At 43.1% G+C, this 22353-nt stretch overlaps 1 protein-coding gene across 1 annotated transcript in view; it reads left to right on the plus strand.

Moving 5' to 3' along the window:
- The first annotated feature begins 379 nt into the window (after window positions 1-379).
- Window positions 380-22353, plus strand: part of LOC135532519 (GDNF family receptor alpha-2-like) — a 69882-nt gene continuing 47908 nt past the window's right edge. The window contains exons 1-2 of the mRNA XM_064960032.1: window positions 380-924; window positions 2166-2474. Coding sequence (XP_064816104.1) covers window positions 888-924; window positions 2166-2474 — 346 coding nt within the window. The 5' untranslated portion in view covers window positions 380-887. The remainder of the gene's footprint in view (window positions 925-2165; window positions 2475-22353) is intronic.

Genomic DNA, 22353 nt, shown 5'->3' on the forward strand with positions numbered 1-22353 from the left:
GCACATGTCCTGCCTTGACTTTAAAAGAGGACATTCGTTTTATAGTGAATGAGCTAGCAGATTGTGGAAGCACAACATAATAGACCGATTCCGAAATGTCACAATCCACTGAACATTATTTCCATGGGCAGACTATAACAGAGTAGACCTAATCGAGCTGTGTCAACAGGAAGATGGACTCTCATAATAATTTGAGAGAAACCATTATTGCAAAGATAGCGGTGTTAATAGTTTTTCAGTAAACGAGTGAGTCAGCATCGCCCTCTTCTGGTTTTCCGAAGCTCATTAAATGAACTCCTGTGATTCCAGAACACTCAAAATGAAGCGCAGAGACTCGCACTAAAGTCAGACGCGCGCGGCTTTTGGAGAGTCAAGTCTGGTCAGGTCTGCACTCACCAGTGACCCTCCTGCATAGGCTAGTAGCTGCAGTTTCCATAAACCTCCAGAGAAATGTCAATGTGAAAAGTTATTTGACATCAATATCGTTGCCGAATAATTTTCCTTGCATCTCGTTTCAAGCCAGGGAACCCCGAACTGGATCAGTAGAGCTCTTGATGCGGAGAGATGCCACAGTTCATTCGATATGTACAGTTTATACCTGAAATCGTTTTTTAAAGGGATTTGAATTCCTTTTCCAAGAGGATTTTGACATTTTATTCTTTGTGTTTTGAAATTGATGGATTATTGAGACGTGGAAATTGTAAAGCCGAGTTCGGTAATAACTGGAGTTTTTTCAGAGGATATTCAAATTTTCACACTTAGTTAAGCCGGAATAATAAATTTGGAAAGGGATTTACAACACGTTTACAAGAGGAAGATAATTCAATCGGATCCCCGCTTTTACAGATTCTTGACTCTGAATCTAAAAAGGCTTTTAATTCGTCGTGATGTGGATTTATTTCTACTTCGTTCTTTTTCTATTGGGTGAGACATTCATATTTTTATGTTTCTTAAGTTTAAAATGAGATAAAAACCATTAATTCCATAACATTACATGCGTGTGGATAGTTTAGTAATTGTTCTGAACATAATACATTCAGTAGGCTCTTTCATTTAATGCTATTTCGACTATAGCCTACTCATTATGAAATCAATCTTACATTTTAGTGTCATTAAATCAATTACATTGACATTATTTCCATAATTACCCATAGAGTGCATGTTAGAGTTTATTAGGTGCAACATTTTACCTACTCCAAATTGTTTTTAGAGCAGATATGTATTGTCTCTTGGCATCTCATTCTCATATGTTTATTTGATTAAGATTGAGATAGTCAAATAACCTACATAAAATGAATGAATAGCCTAAACATGATGATGATGAGGATGATCTGTATGTGGTAGAAGATGTTCAATTTATCTGTTAGGATAATGGTTATTTGCATAATTTAGTTTTACTGCATACACCCTCTACTTTATTGCAAAGTCTCTAGTCCCTCAGCAGTTTGCAGGTTTAGAACGACCTGAAGGTTTCGCTCATATCACTCTTTCCACCTATATTGGAGTTGGTGTTTGTCTACTCCATTCAAGAGATAAGCCTTTATTTTGCCTTCAATAGTTTGGTTTTATTGATTTGACTGTCATGTACAGTAACAATATGGTACAACGTTAATATTCCCAAGGTAAGTGCATTGAGATCAATGACCATGAAGCATAACAGATAATTGACTGAAGAATATCTCATAACTAGGGGATGTGCCAAATGTGTGTGTGCTATGAACCTATATTGACTTGTCAAACAAGTATAACATATTTGGATCTGTTCATGGCAGTGGAGGCTGCTGAAGGGAGGACGGCTCATAAAAATGGCTGAAACGGCACAAATGGAATGGCATCAAACACATGGATGTATTGGATATCATTCCACTTATTCACACTCCAGCCATTACCACAAGCCCCCACCCCCCACACACACAATTAAGGTGCCACCAACTTGTGGATCCTGGGTGTAGTTGTCAAAAATCTTGCGTGTGCTAATTCTGTAATATATCAAACACATGGAACAGCTGGGGGTACTCAAGGAGATGTTTTGGAAACACTACCTTACACCATATGAAATGTTTATACAGCACCAGTGGTGTCTACAGCAAATCCATAAAATATGTCCATGCATGTGTAACTCTATTCAGTTAGACGAATGAGAGAGCCTCCTTTCTCTCCCTCAGACGGAGTTGCGTACTCCTCGGGCGGTTCCTATTCGGGCCTGGCTGGGACGGGTGCCCATGGCTGGGTGGATTGCGTGAGGGCCAGTGACATGTGCAACCAGAACCCCCAGTGCAGCTCCCGCTACCGGGTGATGCGGCAGTGCCTGGTGGGCAGAGAAAGGGACACCATGCTGGCCAACAGGGAGTGCCAGGCTGCCCTGGAGGTGCTGCTGGTCAGCCCGCTGTATGACTGTCGCTGTAAAAGGGGCATGAAGAAAGAGCTGCAGTGTCTGCAGAGCTACTGGAGCATCCACATGGGCCTGACTGAAGGTGAGACTGAAATCAATGAATTCCTGTTTGTGTCTGGTGCAACATACTCAGCTAGAGAGATACTTACAAATTGAGAACTGCTGTTATGTGCAAAGATGACTCTGCTATTATGAATTGTACCTATATCACATTGATTAAAAAAAACAAACATCATCAGATAGTGATCATGCAGGTCTCTGTACAATATGCAGAACATATGGAAATAATTTCTCATGCATTCTATGCTGTATCTGCTACAGGATATAGTGATACCCTGAAACCCCTGATGAAAAATATATGCTTTCCATTCTCTGTGAAATAATGGAACAATAATGAAATTACAGCAGCGAGACCTGTTATGAGAGCACTATTGGTTTTCACCACAAGAGTTCCATATTATCATATTATTAGGTTATAAACCCACCGTTCAATGACCTGGAGCCGGCCACTTGCACTGTACAGTGCAGGAGGTAATGTTTCACTTAAAACTTACTTTACATTGTCATAAACGTGGTATGACGAATATCTTAAAACATCCTTGCAGCTGATGTCAAATCAGATCATAAGATCTAATGTAGTCAAAACGTTTGACATTTCATATGCTATTGGGCAGCAGGTAGCATAGTGGTTAGAGCATTGGACTTGTAACCGAAAGGCTGCAAGATTAAATCCCAGAGCTGACAAGGTAAAAACCTGTCGTTCTGCCCCTGAACAAAGCAGTTAACCCACTGTTCCTAGGCCGTCACTGAAAATAAGTATTTGTTCTTAACTGACTTGCTTAGTTAAATAAAGGTCAAATAAAAATGTCAACTGCAGTTGGAGATGTCAGTCTCTAAGCCTATGCTTTATGATAGAAGGTTTAAGTGGAATGTTAGAACACTGAAGCAGACCTTCTTGAACAGAGTTAACATTTTATGATACATTACGCCTCAGTAAGTTGTTTGGACAAATACAGACCTCCCGTGTGTCCTTCACTGAGGATACTTAACCGAAGAATGCAACTGTCCAATTTAGGCACTGTCCAGGGAGATAAAACGGGCCTTAATGGATGCCAGAGTTCTTACAGTGCAGCTTTAATCTAATCACGATCCATTGTGCAGTCAACCAGGCTTTTGTTAACTGGAAAAAAATCTGTGTATAACATTGTTTTTTTGGAAACAAACACAAGGGCTGATTCCCCACAGACCCTCAAAAACGCTGAAACCCACTTTAAAAATTGTTGTGGACAAAAACCGGAAAAAGTTGGGATATTGTAGGAAGAGCACCAGCTTTGAAAGGTTTTCTCAGCAGATAGGATTTATCTACATAGCCCGTAGACATCTCCCTAAGAGCCCGCCTGTGTTGCTGTTGACTAAAGTGGCAAGGCAATAAGGGACTTTGGGGCAGATTTATTAAAGGCCCATCGCAACCCATTTTTTTCAACATCAAATCATTTCTGGGTAACAATTATGTACCTTACTGTAATAATTTCCCATTAAAATGGCATACAGGGCGTTCGGAACGTATTCAGACCCTTTCCCTTTTCCACATTTTGTTACGTTTCAGCCTTATTCTGAAATGGATTCAATCAAATATTTTCCTCAACCATCTAAACCCATAACGACAAAGTGAAAACACGTTTTTTATATTTTTTTGCAAATGTATTACAAATAAAGAACAGAAATGGCTTATTTACATAGGTATTCAGACCCTTTGCTCTGAGACTCAAAATTGAGCTCAGGTTCATCCTGTTTCCATTGATCATCCTTGAGCTGTTTCTACAACTTCATTGGAGTCCACCTGTGGTAAATTCAATTGAGGGTTCACCTTCCAACAGAACAACGACTCTAAACACACAGCCAAGACAACACAGGACTGGCTTTGGGACAAGGCTCTGAATGTCCTCATGTGGTTCAGCCAAAGCTCGGGCTTGAACCCGATCAGAAAATCTCTGGAGAGACTTGAAAGTAGCTGTGCAGCGAGGCTCCCTATCCAACCGGACAGAGCTTGAGAGGATCTGCAGAGAAGAATGGGAGAAACTACCCAAATACAGGTCTGCCAAGCTTGTAGTGTCATTCCCAAGAAGACTCGAAGCTGTAGTCTCTGCCAAAGGTGCTTCAACAAAGTACTGAGTAAAGTGTGAATACTTATATAAATGTGATATTTAATTTCTTTTTTTGATAAATTTGCAAAAATGTCAAACTGTTTTTGCTTTGTTATTATGGGGTACTGTGTGTAGATGAGGATAAAAATAACTGTAACGTAACAAAATGTGGAAAAATTCAAGGGGTCTGTCTACTTTCCGAATGCACTGTCTATATTTTTTCATTGCTTTTCAGCAAAAATAATTTCTCAAATGTATTTTGCTAGGAGTGGTCTGAATGAGACACCTAATTGGAGAGGCCTAATGTAATGAATGATATGTAACCTTAACTAGCTGTTATTGGCAGAGGTTTGGAACTCTTTGTTATTGGTCAAAACTGAATTTTGACTGCATGGCCCTTTTAAAGGTTTGTATGTGCTTAATTGCAACAATTGCAGTTCTAGGCATTTTGCACAATGTATTGTAGGCAGGTTTAAGAGTTGAGCACAAAATATGGGTGGAGTATAGTGAAAGAGACAGGAGCAACAGGTATAAATGTCATGCAAGTGTAGAATTTAAATATGACAAAACAAAAGCGAAGGTAAAAATCATCTGTAAGTAGTCTACATGTCCTTGTATGATATTCATCTTCTATTTTGATACAGTATGTGAATTTTCAATAATGAAATGTTCTGAGTGTAATGTAGGGATAAGGGCGTACACTCCTAGTGCAAGGATAATCACACATCCAACCCAGTGGGAGCCTTCACATTGCTAATGAATTTGCTCTTATTTTTGTAATGTGCACTTTGCAATAAGCCGGCCAATTTGCTGTTTTCCAAGGTAATTTGGTGAGTGCTTAGACTGTTTCGCTGTGCATAGGATAGTTTAGGTGGCACACTCAAGGGTGGTGCCGCTGTGAAAAGGACAAGCTTTTGTTGGGCTACTCACGCTCCGTCTTTGGCAGTCGTAAATGTGACCCGTTAATTGAAGTTTTAAAATAAATGCCAGCTGAATTCAATGCGTCAATGTACCTGTCTTTGGCGGGTAATGGCTCGCCTTTTGAATAGGTCCTTCTCACTGTCGGACAACTGGGGTTAAGAGTCTGAATCTACAAAAGGCATGTGTGGGAGCATGCTCTTTAAAAACATAAAGGCAGCTGCATTTCTCTTTCGATTGGCCCTTAAACCTCATGGGGAGGGAACCACGGTTTGAGGCAGTTCCAACCAGTCAGTTAACAGTAAGTCCCATTCCTCACATATCGCTGGTTTGTTCTTTAAATTGAAAGTGATTTGAGCAGATAGCAAAGAGAATTGAAAGCCTTTATGTGGGCAGTTTCCTTGCAGTTTAATTAGTAGAACAGACTTCTACAGCAGGGAGAATACGTGAGTCTGTCTCAGGCCATTGGGAGATCTTACATGAAATAACCAAAGAATCCATTTTTTAAAATGATTTATTCCCCTCCATTTTTATGAATGCCAGCATTCTTAAAGGTCAGGAGCCGAATTTGTCAGTATTCTATGATAATATCGCTAGGCAGCTAATTTAGAGAGGGGGAAATAGGAACCCTATGCCAGCTTGAGTATGTTATACTGGGGACCCAAGCAGAGTTAAAAGGAGAACACATATGGGGTTACAGAGGTACACAGTGTTCCTCAGTGAACCCATCATTACCATGAGCTATGGTAGTAGTCACTGGCCATTACCTAAGCCATCCACTGTCCTCTGAGGCAATGGGAGTTTGCCTCAGCATGCTGAATGTGTCCTCTATTTTTCCTCATCTGACCACGCTCACTAGGTGGGTGCTTCATCATCCAAGGAAGAAGACCTGTCAATATTTTTCTGGAACAGATCAAAATCTTTTCAGGCCCCCCAATACTTGTGAAAAGGATCAGTGAAATGATGACAGTGATGGTTCTCTATGTCCTTTCAAATCCCTCTAATGATTTCCTTTACTATATCTGAAGATCCACCAAACAGTTTTCAATATGACTAAAATGACACCCAGTGTGGCAGCTATTGTTGGGAAATTCTCCACTCTTACCCAGGCAGGAAGAGACAGCCTGTTTTGCCTTCTTATTACGGGCATGTTGGGATTTGGATTTGTCCTGCCACGAAGGTTTTAGGATGATTGAATGTGCATTATTGAAATCATGGGAGTGGACTAGCTATCATAGCCTGTGCAATTTTCTTCTCCACAGATAGTCCTCAACTAACGAGAAATACGGAATCAATATTCTACATTTATGCAAATAGACTAGGCCACCTTTAAACAAATAAGATGAATGACAGCTATTAAAATTGACTTTGCTTCAAGCCATAAGCTGTTTACCAAGACTGGAAAATCCATAGGACGCTTCCATCACCTCAGGAATGTACTCCTATTGATAATGAATACGTTATGGATTTGAGATTCTGTACAGTTTAAAACCCTTAGGCAGTCATCCCCGAATCCACTGAAGAGTAGAATCCCCTACAAGGGAGGCCTGATTGTCTGTGCCACTCTCGCCATGCGCAACACTGTCAGAACAAAGAAAGTCAAATAGTCCTAATTACCACAATAAGTTGTTGCCCTCTGGCAAACAATCGTACACTAAACAGCTGGGTTAGAATTTGCATTACTTGATTAATGCATAATTGATTGGGTGACTGTCAAATAGCATAGTTCTTGAAAAACAGAGTGGCATGGCGAATGTGTTGCCAATGTGAATCTTTTAACCCCCAAGCGAGAGTACAATTACGCTGTATTTGTGCAGTTCTAATTCTGTATGGCATGTGATAACATTGTAAAACACTTTCAAAATTAATTCACTACCTTTGTTCACGCTATCGTTTTATGTTTGACAATATTATTGTTAATTAAGTATTACTTCCTCTTTGACTTACATTAAGATGCACTGTTATTACTACACAACAGTAGTAGGCTTGATCACCAACAACGACGAGACAGCCTGTAGGGAGGAGGTGAGGGCACTCGGAGTGTGGTGTCAGGAAAACAACCTCTCACTCACCGTCAACAAAACAAAGGAGATGATTGGGGACTTCAGGAAACAGCAGAATTCCTCTAAGCACACATCACGGACAAAGTGAACTGTTCCACCCACACAGACAGTGTGGTGAAGAAGGTGCAACAGCGCCTCTTCAACCTCAGTAGGCTGAAGAAATTTGAGCTTGTCACCAAAAACCCTCACAAACTTTTACAGATGCAAAATTGAGAGCATCCTGTCGGGCTGTATCAGTGCCTGGTACGGCAACCGTATACGCCAACAACCTCTGCACACTGCATCACCGGGGACAAACTACCTGCCCTCCAGGACACCTACAGCACCCATTGTCACAGGAAGGCCAAAAAGATAATCAAGGACAACAACCACCCGAGCCACTGCCTGTTCACCCCGCTATCATCCAGAAGGCGAGGTCAGTACAGGTGCATCAAAGTTGGGACCGAGAGACTGACAAATAGCTTCTATCTCAAGGCCATCAGACTGTTAAACAGCCGTCACTAACACAGACAGGCTGCTGCCTACATATAGACTTGAAATCATTGCCCACTTTAAATACTTTTTTGCCCAACTGTATTTGTTAGTCAGCCACCAATTGTGCAAGTTCTCCCACTTAAAAATATTAGAGAGGCCAGTTCAACTATGACAGACCAAATGAGAAAAAAAATCTAGAAAATCACATTGTAGGATTTTTAATGAATTTATTTGCAAATTATGGAACTTGCACAATTGGTGGCTGACTAAATACTTTTTTGCCCCACTGTAGATCACTAGTCACTATAATAATGACACTTTAATAATGATGTATACATATCTTGCATTACTCATCCCTTATGTAAATACCCTCTATTGTATCTTGCCTATGCCGCTCGGTCATCGCTCATCCATATATTTATATCTATATATTATTAATCCATCCCTTTACTTAGATTTGTGTGTTTTAGGTAGTTGTTTTAGAATTGTTAGATTACTTGTTAGATATTATTGCACTGTCAGAACTATAAGCACAAGCATTTTGCTACACTCACAATAACATCTGCTAACCATGTGTATGTGACCTATACAATTTTATTTTATTTTATTATTATATGTGGATGAGGCTACATGATTTTCTACTTGTATGAGAGGCAGGTACACTTTTTTCTCGGCCACTTGGGTTAAACTGAAAAGGTTTGGATCCCTCAACTTCCCCACAGTCCCCACAGACACAGAATAGAGCTTCATCATCCATGTAAGCTGTCCCGGAGACTGGCCACAACACTTTCAATGCTAGAACATTTGGCTTTGTTTGAAGATCACACTATTTTACAATGTCCAGTTAGGATGGATAAACAGACTTCATGGCAAGTCTCTGGGAAAAATAACCTTTCTCTGTAGTATCTGTAGTTCCCCTGAGATTTCCAAGAACTGGTAAAATGGGAAATATATATATATATATATATATATAAATAAAGAAAGAAAATGAAATACCTTATTTACATAAGTATTCAGACCCTTTGTCATTATGGGGTATTATGTGTAGATTTACAAGGGAAAAATAATTAATCCATTTTAGAACAAAACTGTAATGTATCAAAATATGGAAAAAATTAAGGGGTCTGAATACTTTCCGAATTAACTGTATAGATCAAATCAAATTGTATTTGTCAAATGAGCCGAATACAACAGAATAGAAAGAGGCAGCTTCATTAAATAGTACCGCAAAACAACCGTCTCAATGTCAACAGTGAAGAGGCGACTCCGGGCTGCTGGCCTTCTAGGCAAAGTTTGCAAAAATCTCAGACTGGCCAATAAAAAGAAAAGATCAACATGGGCAAAAGACCACAGACACTGGACAAAGCAATTCTGCCTAGAATGCCAGCATCCCGGAGTTGCCTATTCACTGTTGATGTTGAGACTGGTGTTTTGCGGGTACTATTTAATGAAGCTGCCAGTTGAGGACTTGTGAGGCATCTGTTTCTCAAACTAGACACTAACGTACTTGTCCTCTTGCTCAGTTGTGCACCGTGGCCTCCCACTCTTTTTATTCTGGTTAGAGCCAGTTTGCGCTGTTCTGTGAAGTGAATAGTACACAGCGTTGTATGAGATCTTCAGTTTCTTCGAAATGTCTCGCATGGAATAGCCTTCATTTCTCAGAACAAGAATAGACTGACGAGTTTCAGAAGAAAGTTATTTGTTTCTAGCCATTTTGAGCCTGTAATCGAACCTACAAATGCTGATGCTCCAGATACTCAACTCGTCTAAAAATGCCAGTTTTATTGCTTCTTTAATAAGCACAACAGTTTTCAGCTGTGCTAACATACTTGCTAAAGGGTTTTCTAATGATCAATTAGCCTTTTAAAATGATTAACTTGGATTAGCTAACACAACGTGCATTGGAACACAGGAGTGATGGTTGCTGATAATGGGCCACTGTATGCCTATGTAGATATCCCATTAAAAATCATCAGTTTCCAGCTACAATAGACATTTACAACATTAACCATGTCTACGCTGTACTTCTGATCAATTTGATGTTATTTTAATGGACAAAAACAAGGACATTTCTAAGTGAACCCAAACCCAATGAACGGTAATGTATGTTATACTTGAGCTTTCTTGAATAAGTTCTTCCTGTTCTTTTAGTTTTTCATCTAACTTATTCTGTGCCTCTATGGTACAGTTTTTGTTGCTATCGATCTGTATTGTTAGTCCTTCCATTTCCTTTGTTAATATGGACTCTTTTGACCTAAATTGCTTTTGTTTTAGAAATGACTACTAAATTGTGTGATTTAAAAGTGTCCCATACAATAAGGGGATCTGCTGTACCTATGTTAATTTTTTGTCCTAGTTAAAAACAAGTTATCATCCAATAGGATTTGATTGAATTTCCACCATGAGCCTCCACCATGTATATCTCACTAAGTCAGGATATTTAAGCCTCCATATATCCACTAGTTTCAATATATCCATGATATCCGAGAGGGGTTGAATGAGTCATTTCGAAGCTAGGGATGATAAGGTGGCCACACTTTAGTATGAGAAGCTAGAATTTAGCCCGAATACTGGGGTTAACCCCCTACTATCCCATACTGGGGTAACCTCCTACTAGCCTGGACACTGGGGTTAACCTTTTAGTAGCCCAGACATTGGGGTTAACCTTCTACTACCCATTGAGGCAGATGGCTTGTTCATAAACAAAACCCTTTGATATTGCCAAACACTTTAATAACTTTTCTGTTGACAAGATTAGCTAACTTTGGCATGACATGCAAACAACAAACGCTGAGCTTTCATATTCATGCATATCGGACCAAGTAATGAAACACAAGCACTGTACTTTTTGAGTTCCGCAATGTTGGTGTAGAAGAGGGATTTTGTTTGCTATTTACAGTGCCTTGCGAAAGTATTCGGCCCCCTTGAACTTTGCGAACTTTTGCCACATTTCAGGCTTCAAACATAAAGATATAAAACTGTATTTTTTTGTGAAGAATCAACAACAAGTGGGAAAACAATCATGAAGTGGAACGACATTTATTGGATATTTCAAACTTTTTTAACAAATCAAAAACTGAAAAATTGGGCGTGCAAAATTATTCAGCCCCTTTACTTTCAGTGCAGCAAACTCTCTCCAGAAGTTCAGTGAGGATCTCTGAATGATCCAATGTTGACCTAAATGACTAATGATGATAAATACAATCCACCTGTGTGTAATCAAGTCTCCGTATAAATGCACCTGCACTGTGATAGTCTCAGAGGTCCGTTAAAAGCGCAGAGAGCATCATGAAGAACAAGGAACACACCAGGCAGGTCCGAGATACTGTTGTGAAGAAGTTTAAAGCCGGATTTGGATACAAAAAAGATTTCCCAAGCTTTAAACATCCCAAGGAGCACTGTGCAAGCGATAATATTGAAATGGAAGGAGTATCAGACCACTGCAAATCTACCAAGACCTGGCCGTCCCTCTAAACTTTCAGCTCATACAAGGAGAAGACTGATCAGAGATGCAGCCAAGAGGCCCATGATCACTCTGGATGAACTGCAGAGATCTACAGCTGAGGTGGGAGACTCTGTCCATAGGACAACAATCAGTCGTATATTGCACAAATCTGGCCTTTATGGAAGTGTGGCAAGAAGAAAGACATTTCTTAAAGATATCCATAAAAAGTGTAGTTTAAAGTTTGCCACAAGCCACCTGGGAGACACACCAAACATGTGGAAGAAGGTGCTCTGGTCAGATGAAACCAAAATTGAACTTTTTGGCAACAATGCAAAACGTTATGTTTGGCGTAAAAGCAACACAGCTCATCACCCTGAACACACCATACACACTGTCAAACATGGTGGTGGCAGCATCATGGTTTGGGCCTGTTTTTCTTCAGCAGGGACAGGGAAGATGGTTAAAATTGATGGGAAGATGGATGGAGCCAAATACAGGACCATTCTGGAAGAAAACCTGATGGAGTCTGCAAAAGACCTGAGACTGGGACGGAGATTTGTCTTCCAACAAGACAATGATCCAAAACATAAAGCAAAATCTACAATGGAATGGTTCAAAAATAAACATATCCAGGTGTTAGAATGGCCAAGTCAAAGTCCAGACCTGAATCCAATCGAGAATCTGTGGAAAGAACTGAAAACTGCTGTTCACAAATGCTCTCCATCCAACCTCACTGAGCTCGAGCTGTTTTGCAAGGAGGAATGGGGAAAAATGTCAGTCTCTCGATGTGCAAAACTGATAGAGACATACACCAAGCGACTTACAGCTGTAATCGCAGCAAAAGGTGGCGCTACAAAGTATTAACTTAAGGGGGCTGAATAATTTTGCACGCCCAATTTTTCAGTTTTTGATTTGTTAAAAAAGTTTGAAATATCCAATAAATGTCGTTCCACTTCATGATTATGTCCCACTTGTTGTTGATTCTTCACAAAAAAAATACAATTTTTTTATTTTTGTGTTTGAAGCTTGAAATGTGGCAAAAGGTCGCAAAGTTCAAGGGGGCCGAATACTTTTGCAAGGCACTGTATATATAAGGAGAAGCCACCTGTTACCGACAAACTGGATGGTAAATTGCTGAGGTTGGTAGCGGAATACATTGCGACTCCTGTTTACCACATCTTCAATTTAAAAAAAGAATACGGTGTGAACCCTCAGGGCTGGAGGGGGGCAATGGTCGTTCCGCTGTCTAGGAATAGCAAAGCAACCTTTAATGGGGGGGGGGGGGTCCTCACATACAGTTGAAGTGGGAAGTTTACATACACTTAGGTTAAAACCCGTTTTTTCAGCCACTCCACAAATGTCTTGTTAACAATCTATAGTTCTGGCAAGTCGGTTAGGACATCTACTTTGTGTATTACACAAGTCATTTTTCCCAAACATTTTTACAGACAGATCCATAGTAAAACGAGTCTTATATCAACATAACCTGAAAGGCCACTCAGCAAGGAAGAATCCACCGCTCCAAAACCGCCATATAAAAGCCAGACTACGGTTTGCAACTGCACATGGGAACAAAGATTGTACTTTTTGGAGAAATGTCCTCTGGTCTGATGAAACAAAAATAGAACTGTTTGGCCATAATGACCATCGTTATGTTTGGAGGAAAAAGGGGGAGGCTTGCAAACCGAAGAACACCATCCCAACCGTGAAGCACAGGGGTGGCAGCATCATGTTGTCGGGGAGCTTTGCTGCAGGAGGGACAGGTGCACTTCACAAAATAGATGGCATCATGAGGTAGAGAAATTATGTGGTTATATTGAAGCAACATCTCAAGACATCAGTTAAAGCTTGGTCGCAAATGGGTCTTCCAAATGGCCATTAACCCCAAGCATACTTCTAAAGTTGTGCCAAAATGGCATAAGGACAACATAGTCAAGGTATTGGAGTGGCCATCACAAAGCCCTGACCTCAACCCTACAGAAAATTTGAGGGCAGAACTGAAAATGCGTGTGCGAGCAAGGAGGCCTACAAACCTGACTCAGTTACACCAGCTCTGTGTCACGACTTCGGCTGAGGTCGGCTCCTCTCCTTGTTCGGGCAACGTTCGGCGGTCGACGTCCCCGGCTTTCTAGTCATCACGATCCATGTTTCCTTTTTCCTTTTGTTTTGTCTTGGTTACGCACACCTGATTTCTATTCCCTTATTATGTTCCTTATTTAATCTCTTGTCGACCTTTCTGTTTTGTCCGTGATTGTTTTGTATTACCGTGTGTGTTGGAGGGTTCTGTCTATACGTGATGTTTCCTTGTTGGAGATATTCCGGGTTTTTTTGTATTAACATTTTGAGTAAAGACTTTTGTGTTGTTCCTCAAACCGGTGTCCTGCGCCTGACTCAGACAACGAACCAGCACATTGTTACACTCTGTCAGGAGGAATGGACCAAAATTCACCGAACTTATTGTGGGAAGCTTGTGGAAGGCTACCCAAAAGGTTTGACCCAAGTTAAACAATTTAAAGGCAATGCTACCAAATGCTAATTGAGTGTACGTAAACTTCTGACACACTGGGAATGTGATGAATGAAATAAAAGCTGAAATAAATAATTATTTCTACTATTATTCTGACATTTCACATTCTTAAACTAAAGTGGTTATCCTAACTGACCTAAAACAGGGAATTTTACTAGGATTAAATGTCAGGAATTGTGAAAAACAGAGTTTAAATGTATTTGGCTAAGGTTTGCGTAAACTTCCGACTTCAACTGTATTAATTCCTTCTGTCCAGGTGGGTGAGGGCAGTTTGCATTGTGAGGGCAGTTTGCAGTGCAATGGCGATTGCGTTGTCATTGGATCTGTCGGGTGGTAGGCGATTTGAAGAGGGTTGAGTGTGTCGGGGAGGGAGGAGGGGATGTGGTCTTTGACTAGCCTGTCAAAGAACTTCATGGTGACGGAAGTGAGTGATACGGGTCAGTGGTTATTCAGTTCAGTTACTTTCCCATTTTTGAGCACGGGATGATAGTGGACATCTTGAAGCAGGTGGGGATAACACAATGTCCGAAAACACAGCAGCTAGCTGGTCTGCACATGCTCTGAGGGTGCGGCTAGGGATGCCGTCTTGGCCAGCAGCTGGGCGAGGGTTAACATGATTGAATGAAATACATACGTCCTCCGTGGAGACCATAAGCACATAGCCCTTGTTATCTTCAGAACCTTTCCTCGGCAGCTCAGTGTCGTTATGCTCAACCCTTGAAAAAAGGGCTTTAGCTCATCCAGTAGGGCAGCGTACTGTACTGTTTAACCACACAATTGTCCCTGGTCTCCTGGTCGTGTTTATAAGCAGCATCTCGCTCCTTCAGTTTCCCGACAAGGCTTCCATGAATCCTCTGTTTTTGATTCGGGTAAGTTTTGAAAGACACCATCGGTATCACATCATCTATACATTTTTTTTATGAATACGGTGACTGAGTCGGTGTATTCATTGATGTTATCCCCAGAGGTGCCCCGGAACATATTCCAGTCAACATGGTCAAAACAGTCTTGGAATTCTAATTCGTAAGACCAGCATTGTACTGACCTGACCACCAAAATTTCCCCCTTGAATCTTTGTTTATAGGCAGGGCTGAGAAAAATGGAGTCAGGAGACGGTCAAATTTGCCGAAAGGAGGACCTTATACCCTTGTTAAAAAGGTGTGTAGCAGTGGTCAAGAGTGGAATTTTCATGAGTTGGACAGTCAGTGTTTTGTTTTAACCTTAATTTAACCATGCAAGTCGGGGGTCCTGTGTGGCTCAGTCGGTAGAGCATGGCGCTTGCAACGCCAAGCGTCGTGGGTTCGATTCCCGCTGGGACCACCCATATGTAAAAGTAGTGGCCCCAGCCGACTTGTAAGTCGCTTTGGACAAAAGCGTCTGCTAAATGGGATATATTAAGTCACTTAAGAACACATTCTTATTTTACGATGACGGCCTACCCCAGCCAAACGACGCTGTGCGCCACCCTTTTAGACTCCCGATCACAGCCAGTTGTGATACAACTCGGGATTGAACCAGGGTGTATAATGACACCTCTAGCGCTGAGATGCAGTGCCTTAAACTGCTGCGCCACTTGTGAGCTGCGTGTTTATAGTAATTCGGGAGCATGGACCTTTTGTTACAAGTACCCCGCAACAATTAATGCCGCCCTCAGATGCGCAGTCTCCAGTTTGTTCAGGGTCCAATGAAGATCATTGAGAGCATTTTTGATGTTGACTTGGGGAGGGATGTACACAGCTGTGGTGATAATCCCTGAGAACTCTTGGAATGTAAAAAAGGTGATCATTGATGACAAAGTATTCCAAGTCGGAACAGGAGAAGCTTGCAAATTGTGTATCCCCGATCGTACCACTAAGTATTGGTCATGGAGCAGACACCACCGCCTTTGTTCTTCCCAGAGAGAGCCCGCTTCCTATTTGCTCGATGAACTGTAAAACCCGCTGCTTGTATATCATCTGTTTAGATGTTGAGATAAATCATGTCTCAGAAAAACAGAGTGTGTTGCAGAATCTGATGTCCCTCTGGAAGCCCAGACACTGGGGTTAATATTCTACTAGCCCAGACACTGGGGTTAATATTCTACTAGCCCAGACACTGGGGTTAATATTCTACTAGCCCAGACACTGGGGTTAATATTCTACTAGCCCAGACGCTGGGGTTAATATTCTACTAGCCCAGACGCTGGGGTTAATATTCTACTAGCCCAGACGCTGGGGTTAACCTCCTACTGGCCCAGACGCTGGGGTTAACATTCTACTGGCCCAGACGCTAGGGTTAATATTCTACTGGCCCAGACGCTGGGGTTAATAATCTACTAGCCCAGACGCTGGGGTTAATAATCTACTAGCCCAGACGCTGGGGTTAATATTCTACTAGCCCAGACGCTGGGGTTAATATTCTACTAGCCCAGACGCTGGGGTTAATATTCTACTAGCCCAGACGCTGGGGTTAACATTCTCCTAGCCCAGCCACTGGGGTTAACATTCTACTAGCCCAGACACTGGGGTTAACCTTCTCCTAGCCCAGCCACTGGGGTTAATCTTCTACTAGCCCAGACACTGGGGTTAACATTCTACTAGCCCAGACACTGGGGTTAACATTCTACTTGCCCAGACACTGGGGTTAACCTTCTCCTAGCCCAGCCACTGGGGTTAACCTCCTACTAGCCCAGACACTGGGGTTAACCTCCTACTAGCCCAGAAACTGGGGTTAGCCTCCTTCTGGTCCAGACACTGGGGTTAATATTCTACTAGCCCAGACACTGGGGTTAATATTCTACTAGCCCAGACACTGGAGTTAATATTCTACTAGCCCAGACACTGGGGTTAACCTCCTCCTGGCCCAGACACTGGGGTTAACCTCCTCCTGGCCCAGACACTGGGGTTAACCTCCTCCTGGCCCAGACACTGGGGTTAACCTCCTCCTGGCCCAGACACTGGGGTTAACCTCCTCCTGGCCCAGACACTGGGGTTAACCTCCTCCTGGCCCAGACACTGGGGTTAACCTCCTCCTGGCCCAGACACTGGGGTTAACCTCCTTCTGGCCCAGACACTGGGGTTAACCTCCTTCTGGCCCAGACACTGGGGTTAACCTCCTTCTGGCCCAGACACTGGGGTTAACCTCCTTCTGGCCCAGACACTGGGGTTAACCTCCTTCTGGCCCAGACACTGGGGTTAACCTCCTTCTGGCCCAGACACTGGGGTTAACCTCCTTCTGGCCCAGACACTGGGGTTAACCTCCTTCTGGCCCAGACACTGGGGTTAACCTCCTTCTGGCCCAGACACTGGGGTTAACATTCTACTGGCCCAGACACTGGGGTTAACCTCCTTCTGGCCCAGACACTGGGGTTAACCTCCTTCTGGCCCAGACACTGGGGTTAACCTCCTTCTGGCCCAGACACTGGGGTTAACCTCCTTCTGGCCCAGACACTGGGGTTAACCTCCTTCTGGCCCAGACACTGGGGTTAACCTCCTTCTGGCCCAGACACTGGGGTTAACCTCCTTCTGGCCCAGACACTGGGGTTAACCTCCTTCTGGCCCAGACACTGGGGTTAACCTCCTACTCGTCCAGACACTGGGGTTAACCCCCTACTAGCCCAGACACTGGGGTTAACCCCCTACTAGCCCAGACACTGAGGTTATCCTCCTACTGGCCCAGACACTGGGGTTAGCCTCCTACTGGCCCAGACACTGGGGTTAGCCGCTTACTGGCCCAGACACTGGGGTTAACCTTTTGCTAGCCCAGACACTGGGGTTAACCTTTTACTAGCCCAGACACTGGGTTTAACCTCCTACTTTTGTGAGAAATGCCATGGCTATTTTAATGATCACAGAGATTCAGGGCATCCCATTTAATGTCTCATCTGAAGCAGGGCAGCTTATGCTGTGTAGTTTCATCAAGAACTCCCTTTCCCAGAGGGACAAGTACCGTATTATGGCCCTCCAACACCACATTTAGCATATTCTGTTCTTAGAAAGCATATGAGTCTGTCTGCGCTCTTTAACGCTGTTTATACCAAATAGTGTCGTTCCAGTTACGCCAGTATCACAACTGGCAATACTGGAAGAGATTGAGATGTGCACACTGGGTCTCCGTCTCATCCAGCATATTCTAGTCTCCCATCCAAGTATTGACCAGGCTTAGTTTCAGGGAGAAGCAAGCAATGGGATGTAGGGTGGTATGACTGCTGGCACCCCTCTGCAACACCTTACAACAGGTTGACCACTTTCCCATAGCAATGTACACTACATGACCAAAGGTATGTAGACACCTTCTCGTCGAACATCTCATTCCAAAATCATGGGTATTAATATGGAGTTGGTCCCCCCTTTGCTGCTATAACAGCCTCAAATATTCTGGGAAGACTACCCATTAGATGTTGGAACATTGCTGTGGGGACTTGCTTCGATTCACCCACAAGAGCATTAGTGAGGTCGGGCACTGATGTTGGGCGATTAGGTCTGGCTCGCAGTCGGCTTTCCTATTCATCCAAAAGGTGTTCGATGGGGTTGAGGTCAGGGCTCTGTGCAAGTCAGTAAAGTTCACCGATCTCAACAGAACATTTCTGTATGGACCTCGCTTTGTGCACATGGGCATTGTCATGCTGAAACAGGAAAGGGCCTTCCCAAACTGTTGGTACAAAGTTGGAAGCACAGAATTTTCTAGAACGTCATTGTATGCTGTAGCGTTAAGATTTCCCTTCACTGGAACTAAGGGGCCTAGTCTGAACCATGAAAAACAGCCCCAGACCATTATTCCTCATCCACCAAACTTTACAGTTGGCACTATGCATTGAGGCAGGTAGCGTTCTCCTGGCATCCGCCAAAGCATGATTAATCCCTCCAGAGAACGCATTTCCACTGCTCCAGAGTTCAACGGCGGAGAGCTTTACACCACTCCATGATTGGCATTACGCATGGTGATTTTAGGATTATGTGCGGCTGCTCGGCCATGGAAACCCATTTCACGAAGCTCCTGATGAACAGTTATTGTGCTTACTTTGCTTCCAGAGGTAGTTTGGACCTCGGTAGTGAGTGTTGCAACCAAGGACAACATTCTTTACATGCTACACGCTTCAGCACTCGGCGGTCCCATTCTGTGAGATTGTCTGGCCTACCACTTTGCGGCTGAACCGTTGCTGCTTCTAGACGTTTCCACTTCACAATAACAGCACTTACAGTTTACCGGGGTAGCTCTAGCAGGGCAGAAATTTGACCAACTGATTTGTTGGAAAGGTGGCATCCTATAGTATGACTGTGCCACGTTGAAAGTCACTGAGCTCTTCAAATCAAATCAAATTTTATTTGTCACATACACATGGTTAGCAGATGTTAATGCGAGTGTAGCGAAATGCTTGTGCTTCAAGTTCCGACAATGCAGTAATAACCAACGAGTAATCTAACCTAACAATTTCACAACAGCTACCTTATACACACAGTGTAAAGGGATGAAGAATATGTACATAAAAATATATGAATGAGTGATGCTACAGAACGGCATAGGCAGGATGCAGTAGATGGTATCGAGTACAGTATATACATATGAGATGAGTAATGTTGTCACGTCCTGACCTTCGTTCCTTTTTATTGTCTCTATTTTAGTTTGGTCAGGGCGTGAGTTGGGGTGGGCATTCTATGTTTTCTATTTCTATGTGTTTGGCCTGGTATGGTTCCCAATCAGAGGCAGCTGGCAAATGCTGTCTCTGATTGAGAACCATACTTAGGCAGTCTGTTTTTCCACTATGGGTGTGGGTAGTTATTTTCTGTTTAGTGTTTTTGTTGCACCTTGCAGAACTGTTTGTTTGTTGTTTTTGGTCCAATATTCATCTTTATTAAAATATCATTATGAATACGTACCACGCTGCTCTTTGGTCCTATTCTCCTTCTCCCGACGACAACCGTTACAAATGTAGGGTATGTAAACATTATATGAAGTGGCATTGTTAAAAGTGGCTAGTGATACATTTTTCATCAATTTTTACACTATTAATGTGGCTGGAGTTGAGTCAGTATGTTGGCAACAGCCACTCAATGTTAGTGGTGGCTGTTTAACAGTCTGATGGCCTTGAGATAGAAGCTGTTTTTCAGTCTCTCGGTCCCTGCTTTGATGCACCTGTACTGACCTCGCCTTCTGGATGATAGCGGGGTGAACAGGCTCGGGTGGTTGTTGTCCTTGATGATCTTTATGGCCTTCCTGTGACATCGTGTGTAGGTGTCCCGGATGCTCTCGATTGTGCATCTGTAAAGGTTTGTGTGCTTTTGGTGAAAAGCCAAATTTCTTCAGCCTCCTGAGGTTGAAGAGGTGCTGCTGCGCCTTCTTCACCATGCTGTCTGTGTGGGTGGACCAATTCAGTTGGTCCGTGATATGTACGTCGAGGAACTTAACTTACTACCCTCTCCACTACTGTCCCGTCAATGTGGATAGGGGGGTAGGGGGGACCTATTGGGGCGGTAAGCAAATTGGAGTCGGTCTAGGGTGTCAGGTAGGGTGGAGGTAATATGGTTAAGTATTGATTGAAAATGTCAATAACACACCAGCCAGCTGGTCTGCACATGCTCTGAGGACGCGGCTGGGGATGCCGTCTGGGCCTGCAGCCTTGTGAGGGTTAACACGTTTAAATGTTTTACTCACATCGGCTGCAGTGAAGGAGAGTCCGCCGGTTTTGGTAGCAGGCCGTGTCAGTGGCACTGTATTGTCCTCAAAGTGAGCAACGAAGTTGTTTAGTCTGTCTGGGAGCAAGACATCCTGGTCTGCGACGGGGCTGATTTTCTTTTTGTAATCCGTGATTGACTGTAGATCCGCCACGTACCTCGTGTCTGAGTCGTTGAATTGAGACTCTACTTTGTCTCTATACTGACGCTAGCTTGTTTGATTGCCCTGTGGAGGGAATAGCTACACTGTTTGTATTCTGTCATGTTTCCGGTCACCTTGCCCTGATTAAAAGCAGTGGTTCGCGCTTTCATTTTTATCCGAATGCTGCCATCAATCCACGGTTTTTGGTTTGGGAATGTTTTAACAGTTGCTGTGTGTACAACATCGCCAATGCTCTTGCTAAAAAACTCGCTCACCGAATCAGCGTATTCGTCTATGTTGTTTGACGCAATGCGGAACATATCCCAATCCACGTGATCGAAGCAATCTTGAAGAGTGGAATCAGATTGGTCGGACCAGGTTTGAACAGACCTGAGCGTGTGAGCTTCCTTTTTTAGTTTCTGTCCAGAGGCTGGGAGCAACAAAATGGAGTCGTGGTCAGCTTTTCCGAAAGGAGGGCGGGGGAGGGCCTTATATGTGTCGCGGAAGTTAGAATAACAATGATCCAGGATTTTACCAGCCCTGGTTGCACAATCGATATGCTGATAGAATTTAGGGAGTCTTGTTTTCAGATTAGCATTGTTAAAATCCCCAGCTACAATGAATGCAGCCTCAGGATATGTGGTTTCCAGTTTACATAGAGTCAAATGAAGTTCGTTCAGGGCCATCGATGTGTCTGCTTGGGGGGGAATATATGCAGCTGAGATTATAGTCGCCCTTCTTCTTACCCGGAAAGATGCTTGTTTCTGTCGGCGCAATGCGTGAAGAAACCAGCTGGCTGTACCGACTCCGATAGCGTCTCGAGTGAGCCATGTTTCCGTGAAGCAAAGAATGTTACAGTCTCTTATGTCTCTCTGGAATGCAACCCTTGCTCGGGTTTTATCTACCTTGTTGTCAAGAGACTGGACATTGGCGAGTGGTATGCTCGGGAGCGGTGCGCGATGTGCCCGTCTATGGTGCCTGACCAGAAGACCACTTCATCTGCCCCTTTTACGTTGTTTTGGTTCGCCGGCTGGGATCCGATCCATTGTGGTGGGCAAAACAGAGGAGCAGCTTCAGGTAAGTTGTATTCCTGGTCGTAATGATGGTGAGTTGACGTTGCTCTTATATCCAATAGTTCCTCCCGACTGTAATGTAATGAAACCTAAGATTACCTGGGGTACCAATGTAAGAAATAACACGTATAAAAACTAAATACTGCATAGTTTCCTAGGAACGCGAAGCGAGGCAGCCATCTCTGTCGGTGCCGGAAGTGAGGCCATTCTGCTGACAATGTTTGTTTTTGGAGATTGCATGGCGGAGTGCTCGATTTTTGTACACCTATCAGCAACGGGTGTGGCTAAAATAGCCAAATCCAGTAATTTCAATATCTATCCACATACTCTTGTCTGATGTCCTGGTCAGGTTCCATGGTCAGGTCCAAACCCCTGTTGAGTGTGAGAAACCCAGCAGCATTGCAGTTCTTGACACACTGAAATTGGTGTACCTGCCAACTACTACCATACCCCGTTCAAAGGCACTTAAAGCTTTTGTCTTGCCAATTCAACCTCTGAATGGCATACATACACAATCCATGTCTC

The sequence above is a fragment of the Oncorhynchus masou genome, chromosome 1, assembly GCF_036934945.1.
Source record: "Oncorhynchus masou masou isolate Uvic2021 chromosome 1, UVic_Omas_1.1, whole genome shotgun sequence".
NCBI classification, from domain to species: domain Eukaryota; kingdom Metazoa; phylum Chordata; class Actinopteri; order Salmoniformes; family Salmonidae; genus Oncorhynchus; species Oncorhynchus masou.